This window comes from Colobus angolensis, unplaced genomic scaffold (assembly GCF_000951035.1).
Source record: "Colobus angolensis palliatus isolate OR3802 unplaced genomic scaffold, Cang.pa_1.0 Scaffold402, whole genome shotgun sequence".
Classification (NCBI taxonomy): Eukaryota; Metazoa; Chordata; class Mammalia; order Primates; family Cercopithecidae; genus Colobus; species Colobus angolensis.
Window position 1 is genome coordinate 377,842 of NW_012117400.1, and position 8,465 is coordinate 386,306.

Consider the following 8,465-nt stretch of genomic DNA (forward strand, 5'->3'; position numbering starts at 1 on the left):
CAGGAGCCTCACTTGACGATCCCAAAGTTTGTACATCTGAGCTTGAGACATGACAAGTTGAGGTCTCTGCTTTGTTCTTCATAGTTGGCAGTTTGTCTCCTCGGGTTCCCCTCCAGTTAGCTGTTTATCATACGCCTAGCCCTTCCAACAGTACAGGCAGCTTCCAGAGTATAGTTTTCTCTTCGAAGTGCATGGTGGAGGGGTACCTCCCTTTCCATTGTCCTAATGGCTCCATAGGGCTTCCATACCAGCCCTTTCCAGTGTCCTAACAGCTCAAAGAAACCATCTATGACTTTCTTGTTAGCACTGGCCTATCACACCTTCCTATTGCCTGTTACTAAAATTTAACCTGGAATGCTTTAAGCCTAGAGTACTGGGTCTTTGTTTTACCCGATTGATAGGAGAGTGTCATACAGTCAGCAGAACTCCGACTTTTGTGCTGTTTAAATCCTTAGGTAGGTCTGGGGCAAGGCACAAACCACTGTGTATTCAAAGGGTTATGGTGCTTACATTCTGTGTGTATATGTTTGTAATTTCCAACCAGAGTCGTTTCCCGTGCCTGCCCTGCCTCTGTGCAATCTAATCTAGCGGAGTAGGGAGGCAAGCTGTGGAGTTTGAAAAAAAATAAAGAAACAAAACAACTGGCTAGATGAGTTTAATAGGCTGTTACCCCCTCTGGAACATTCCTCCCATGTGGAGATGGAATGAGAAGTTCGTTTCTTTAACCTAAAATAAAGAAAAACAGAGATAAAATTGTTAGTTCCTTATTGGAGCCTGGTTTCCACTGCTACTGTACCTGCTTGGGACTCTGCATGATAAATGACATGTCCTGGAACCTGAAATATTTTATAAAGGGTAATAGCAGCAGAAATCTTTTAATTAGCTAAAAGCAGTTTGTTCTCAAGCTGCCCGAGTTATCTTGGAGGAAGAGAGAATCACAGAAAATGTTTGATATTTCTAGTAACCAGTGTTTTCAGTGCATGGCGTAAAGCACACTCCTAGACTGGCCAGTCCCGAAGAGTGTGGCAGTACACCTGCTTGTTTTCCCTGCCCTCTACTGTGGTGACATCCTTGCAGACCAGTCTTGCGTGGCTGGCAGACACAATCTTTTTTTCTTGGGTAGAGCATTATCACCGCTGCGATGGAAGGACCTTGTCCTCGGTGCCTCCATACCAGCCCTTTCCAGTGAAACTACTGCTGTCCCGGCAAGCCCCTGTGCGTGTGCATCATTCCGGGTAGGACAAGATGTGAACAGGTCCCTCTTCTTTGGGCTTAAGTAGAAGTTGAGCTCTTCTGCTTTTATCTGTTTTCTTCTGCCTTTCTATTTCAAGAAACCTTCTCCTGTCAAAAGCTTGGTTCACATGCCATTGCTTAAATACTTTGATGGTATGTATGGTGTGTGGGATAACTGAGTGGGAGCCGGAATTGGGGGGTGGGCAGGGCATCCCCACCCCCACATCAAAGGGAGAATGACCATTTCGTTAGAGAATAAAAAGCCTGAGTCTTTATAACTTCTTCAAGCACACATATGCTGGGTCTGGTGGCGTGTGAATGTGTCCCCGCTGTGGTGTGTGGCTGTTTTGCAGTTCCTGTAGACACTGTAGTCTGGGCTCTCATTATTGCCTCTGAAGCTGACAGGACTAAACCTTAGTAAGGATGCACTTGTCTTTCTTGCCTAAGAGCTAGGGGTGTTTTATATATATATGAACTTTCTTCTTTATTAGATTTCACAAACAGCTCTCATTTTCTGGCTTCTTTCTTTCTTTTTTTTTTTTTTTTGAGACAGTCTTGCTTTGTTGCCCAGGCTGGAGTGCAGTGGCACAATCTCAGCTCACTGCAACCTCTGCCTCCTGGATTCAAGCAGTTCTCTGCCTCAGCCTCCCAAGTAGCTGGGATTACGGGCACCCGTCGCCACGTCTGGCTAGTTTTTTTTTTTGTTTTGTTTGGTTTTTTTTTTTTTTTTGGTCGAGACAGGGTTTCGCCATCTTGGCCAGGCTGGTCTTGAACTCCTGACCTTGTGATCCACCTGCCTCAGCCTCCCAAAGTGCAGGGATTACTGACGTGAGCCACCGCGCCCAGCCTCTGGCTCTTTTCTTTTTGACATGAAATCTTAAGTTAATTATCTTAAACTTTAAGAACTAGAAGGATCCTTAGTCCAGCACCATCAGTTTGCAAACAAAAAAAAACCTGTGTCCCTGAGAAGTTGTGACTTTTCCAGGGCCTCCTAGCCAGGATACTAGTTTGGTTTTTATTAGATAGCTAACCGAGTAATACTATTAACTTGACTTCTGGGATTTCAAAGTATTCTATGACTTGACTGTTTAAGGGAATTATGAGGCCTCACTGAACCTCAAAAGATAATTTTAGATACCATCCTGTTAGCTATAGAGCAGCAAAAGAGCAGTAAAAGACTTGGTTGGTGTTGCCCTTCTTCCAGGTTTGATTACATGAGTAATTGTGTGGATGGTCTCTTAAGTTGTATGCTCTGAGCTTTTGTTTTTAGCTTATAAAAGTGCTACTCTTGGGCCAGCATAATATCAGAAATTAGGTAATTAATATGGGGCAGTTTAGGCTTTAACAAGGAAATGATGGTTATCTTAATGACAGAAATGGTACTGACAAAAGTGCTTTTTTGAACATGTGTTCAAAAGCAAAAGAGAAACTATCAAACTAATAACTCAGTTTGTTAAACAGTGAGATTGACTGATCTGAGAGGCTTAAAACTGATTGCCCTGAAATAGACTTGCATGTTTTGGATGATGGCTTTGGGTCTCCCAGAGCACTTGGTTTCCCTTGGTGCTGATTTTTTCTCTCAGGATTAAAGCCCCTTTATGTGATGTTGTTACAGCAGCTCATTGCAACTTCATTCAGCTGCTTGAAAAAGAAGGGAGACTGCCTCTAGGTTCCATGTGTTCTTTCAGGGATGGTATTTTGATGTTGCGTATTCTCTTGAATATGTATTCTTCCCCGAGAATTTCTGTGTGACGTGGTGGAAGAAATACTTGCCAGAAATCACCATTCATGGTATGCTTTTGTAGTGTCGAAGTGTACCCTAGAGGTGACAAGACTTGTGATAGTGTTGATTCTAACAAGCATGAGTCTTTCCTTTATTTTAGCACTGTGTGTTACTTACGTGCCAGTAATTTGCAGTTTATCCTTTGTTTCTAGCTAGGTAAGCTGGGAAATAGCATAGTACTTTGTCTGTGTGTTTATCTTCAAAATGTCCCAAATAGCCCTGGGAAAAAGGTCGTGCAGCTCAATGGGGGCTTTCAACTTACAATTTTCTTTGTTTTAGGCTCCATAAAAATACAGACTCACCAGTTCCTGCTTTGATGTGACATGTGACTCCCCAGAATACACCTTGCTTCTGTAGACCAGCTCCAACAGGATTCCATGGTAGCTGGGATGTTAGGGCTCAGGTAAGTAACCTTCCTTTTTTTTTTTTTAGTATATGTCCTGGTTTGGCCATCTGTTTTTTTTTTTTTTTTGAAAAAAAAAAAAAAGGAAAAAAGGAAAAAAATATACTACTCTTGGACAGTATAAAAGTACCCCAAAGACTAAAGACATAACTGTGCCAAACTGTGCCATATAATAAAAAAAAGTCACTTCCCTGAGCCCTGAAAGGTCAGTGTGGGTAGGGTTACTTGGTCGCCACAGCGAGATCTGGGGGCGGGTGTCAGATTAGAGCCGGAACTGGTGATCTGCAACTTCAGTTCACCTTGAAGCAGGTCAGCTGAGCTGAGAGCGCTTGCACTGAGCCCTTCTGCGCTGCTGCTGTTGCCTTAGCGGTCTTCAGCATGTGTTTACTTCGGTTTGGGGTAAATGCTTTAGTGGTCAGCGTTAGTGAGCAGTGGTAATGCATTTTCAGATAGGGGAACTGCTATATGGTTGGTTCCCTAGAAGGACACCCTCCTGAAAGCTGTCTCAGAACACCGGGGGCCATGACTGATGTCATGTGCTTGCCACACTCCTCCCATGGTAACTAAAGAGAGTACCCCAGATATACATCTGGTTCTTGGGACTCTAGAGGAGGATGACTACTTTGTAAAAAGCTGGGGGCCCAAGTCATTCTAGGTCTGACACTCAGGTGCTGTATCAGCTGCAGTTTGAACTAGTTGGCACCATTGTGTGGACTTTAGTTTTGTAAAAATGAATGGTTCCTTAATTTCTCACCCTTCAGGCTCAACATCTCAAGCTGTTTGTTGCTGTTGTTGTTGTTTGTTTTTGTTTTTGATTAGTGGTCACTCCACATTTGATGTTTTGACGTGTGGATTTCAGAACTTCTGTGTGGTAAAGCCGAATGTTCCAATTGAATTTTCCCTTTTTTTTCCCCCTAAGCAAAAATGTGGGTTTTCACATATGCAGCCATTGTGATTCCAGCTGAGACCCTAAGTCATAGTTTGTTGTGTCTCTCTTGTGGTTTCTGACACCTCATTGTGAAGCCGTTGTAGACATCCATAAGAAATAGCCTGCTTAGGAATTATGTGAGGGCAAGGTTTGGCTGAAGGAGAATAGAAGGTGTGGAAGGAAGGAAGAGCATCACACTCCTTGAATCCCAAATTTGATTCTGCTCCTGATCCTGTGACTCAAATTGTCATTCTCCTTTACTGCTGTGGGGTGTGCTCTGGGCCCGACTGACAGGACATTCTTTGTACTCCACGTATTTATGCTGGTGGGAGTTGTATGGCTAGTGCTTTGTGCTTTGTCTCAGAAATTGTGTGGACTAAATGTAATATGGGCAGTGAATGGGTTTCTTCTGGAAGATGTTAGGCCTGTAGGGTGGTTTGGGTTTTCAAGAGTCTTTTTCTCAGATCACGAATGGATGTTATAAAACAGGCAATGTTGACACCATACAGTTTCTCCTAAGGAATGTACAGAGTTCAACCCAAGGAAGCTAATTGAAAGTAAACTTTTAAAAAGAAATATAAAAAGAGGAGATTTTAAAAATATCTTATTACTTATGAATGGGAAAGATGTAGCCATTTGAGCTTCAAAGAACTTTTGAGGGAATTCTCAAAGGACAGTACCTGTCTTTAGTAGATAAATACTTGGTATCTATTTTTCTTCTTTTACTTTTTAAAGAATTACTAAAATAACACATGGATTTATAGAAAAATCAAACCACTTAAGAATTTATGAGGTGGCTGGGCGAGGTGGCTCATGCCTGTAATCCCAGCACTTTGGGCGGCCTAGGCAGGTGGATCACCTGAGGTCAGGAGTTCGAGACCAGCCTGGCCAACATGGCAAAACGCCATCTCTATTAAAAATACAACAATTAGCTGGCTGTGGTGGCTCGCACGTGTAGTCCCAGCTACTCAGAAGGCTGAGGCAGGAGAATCACTTGAACCTGGGAGGCGGAGGTTGCAGTGAGCCAAGATCGTGCTACTGCACTCCTGCCTGGGTGACAGTGTGAGACTCTGTCTCAAAAACAAAAAAAGTATCAGGTAAAAAAAATGAAGGCTCCCTGCTTAGTCTCTGCTCCCACTACCCAGAATAACCACTGTTAATAGCTTAATGTAGATCCTTCTAAGACTAAACTATGTACTTTTTGTGTTATACAGGAGGGTGTTTTTTTTTTTTTTTCTTTTTTTGAGATGGAGTCTTGCTCTGTCACCTAGGCTGGAGTGCAGTGGCGCAATCTCGGCTCACTGCAACCTCCACCTCCCATGTTTGAGTGATTCTCCTGCCTCAGCCTCCTGAGTAGCTGGGATTACAGGCACCTGCCACCACACCCAGCTAATTTTTGTATTTTTTAGTACGCCCGGCCTCAGGATGGTGTTATATATACATATTCTGCATTTATCCATCTCATATATTCATCTCTGCCTCATTTCTTTTAAGTAGCAGTGCAGTCCAGGGCTGACCTACCATCATGCATTTCATTGTCTCTCTGTTGGATTTCCCAGTGGTTTGTTATTAAAAATACTACAGGATTGACATTCCTCATGTGCCAGTGATTTTGAAGAATGGCTGCCTAGACTTGGAATTTCTGGTGGGTATCACCACATCACTGTCCAAGATGGCTATCCCATTTCCCACAATAGTCTGAGAAAGTGCCATTTTCCCATACCCTCCCAGAATTGGACATACATCTTTTAAATTGGTGCTACTTGGATTATTACTGAGGCTAAACCTCAATGATCATTGTCATAGCTCTTAGTGTATTAAAGATGTTAACTCTTTGTCATGCAGATATTTTCCTATTTTGTCTTATGTCTTGATTCTTGTTTTTCTGATATATAATACTTCTGTTATGATTTCTTATTTTGCTTTTATACTTAGGAAATCCTTTCTTACTCTTTTTTGAGAGGAGTCTCGCTCTGTCACCTAGGCTGGAGTGCAGTGGCGTGATCTTAGCTCACTGCAAGCTCCGCCTCCCAGGTTTACGCCGTTCTCCTGCTTCAGCCTCCCGAGTAGCTGGGAATACAGGATCCTGCCACCACACCTGGCTAATTTTTTTTGTATTTTTGGTAGAGACAGGGTTTCATGCTGTTAGCCAGGCTGGTCTCGATCTCCTGACCTCATAATCTGCCCGCCTCGGCCCCGCAAGGTGCTGGGATTACAGGCGTGAGCTACCACGCCCCGCCAGGAAATCCTTTCCTACTCTTAACAACAGATCAATAGTCATCTGTATTTTCTTCCTAAAAAACCTGATGATGTATTATATTCATACATACGTATTTAATACATACAAAAGGGCCAGATGCAGCGGTTCATTCCTGTAATCCCAGCACTTTGGGAGGCTGAGGTGAGTGGATCACCTGAGGTCAAGAGACCAGCCTGGCCAAGATAGTGAAACCCCATCTCTACTAAAAATGCAAAAATTAGCCAGGCATGGTGGCGGGCGCCTCTAATCTCAGCTACTGGGGTGGCTGAGGCAGGAAAATCGCTTGAACCCAGGAGGCAGAAGTTTTGGTGAGCCGAGATCACACCGCTGCACTCCAGCCTGGGTGACAGAGTGAGACTCTGTCTCAAAAATAAATAAATAAATAAAAATAATAATTTTATAGTTAAGTTGTCCTGTGTTTTTCCTATTAGTAAAAAAAATACCTGTTTTGTATTTAACTTTGGGGTGGGATAAGGTATAGCCCACTTAGTCAGTTGTGTCTAAGCCACTTGGTGAACCAGTCAATCCAGTCTTCACCTTTAACAAATGCTGATTTCTTGAAGCAAGCAAAATATCTCTTAAACTTTTTCCTATTTTCTCTATAAAGTTGCTTTTTTCTGAATTTTTTCTTTATGAGGCTTGATGGCAGCCCTATCAGCAGACAATTGTTCATTCACCCAACAAATATTTGAGCATCTGCTTCAAGCCTGGGGCAGTGCTAAGGCCTAGAAGTGATACCTTCTCCTTATCCGGAGTGGGGCTACAGTGCTCATTCCAGAAGACTCAAGAAAATAGCAGATCATCACAAAAGCAGGTTTTACATAAATGAGGAGGAATCCACAGGGTTGTGTATATGTGTGTGCGTTTTAAATTCTGATGTAAGTTGGAGCTTTAGGATAGACTGTGACATTAGAGTAGTTTGTTTTGCAACTCATGTAATTGCGGGCTGATTTTTGTCTTGAATTATGATAATGGTAACTTTTTTCTGCTGAAACAATTCTGTATTCATCTTAGCTTGGTTGGGATGCAATAAAATTTTATACTGGTAAAAATGATAATTTTCTTCTATGAAGATTTTGAATCTTTTCTGTAACAGCTGATAAAAATAAAGAGAGGGGCCAGGCATGGTGGCTCATGCCTGTAGCCCCAGCTGCTCGGGAGGATGAGGCGGGAGGATCCCATGAGCCCAGGAGTTTAAGCTGCAGTGAACCATCATCACACCACTGTACTCCAGCCTGGGCAGCCTCATTCTTTAGAGTAAGACACTGTCTCTTTTTTTTTTTTTTTAAAAAAAAAAAAAAAAAAGCTTTTAGTGAATATATTCTTAAGGTAGCAAGTGTAATTTTCGTCAATTACATTATTTAAATCTAATAAATACCCTCAAAGCTGAAGTTGAATTCTGATTTGGATTGAAAATACTTTTTATTTGAAGGAAGAGGGATAGAATAAATTATATGATTAAGGAAAAGGCTTCTTGTATAAGGCCAGGGTTTTTTAAATGATTTTTTTGAATAGTTAGATAGATAATATGGAATTTAAAAGGTGATGTAAAAAGTTATATGGGGCCGGGCACAGTGGCTCATGCCTGTAATCCCAGTACTTTGGGAGGCTGAGGTGGGTGGATCACCTGAGGTCAGGAGTTCAAGACCAGCATGGCCAACATGGCGAAACACCATCTCTACTAAAAATATAAAAATTAGCCGGGCGTGGTGGTGCACACCTGTAATCCCAGCTACTCAGGAGGCTGAGGCAGAAGAATCATTTGAGGCCGGGCGCAGTGGCTCAAGCCTGTAATCCCAGCACTTTGGGAGGCCGAGACGGGTGGATCACGAGGTCAGGAGATCGAGACCATCCTGGC

At 42.6% G+C, this 8,465-nt stretch overlaps 1 protein-coding gene across 2 annotated transcripts in view; it reads left to right on the plus strand.

Annotated features, from left to right (window-relative positions):
* Nucleotides 1–3,295: 3,295 nt before the first annotated feature.
* Nucleotides 3,296–8,465, plus strand: part of MECP2 (methyl CpG binding protein 2) — a 72,144-nt gene continuing 66,974 nt past the window's right edge. For both annotated transcript variants that reach the window (XM_011955891.1, XM_011955892.1), the window contains exon 1: nt 3,296–3,419. In XM_011955891.1, coding sequence (XP_011811281.1) covers nt 3,394–3,419 — 26 coding nt within the window. In that variant the 5' untranslated portion in view covers nt 3,296–3,393. The remainder of the gene's footprint in view (nt 3,420–8,465) is intronic.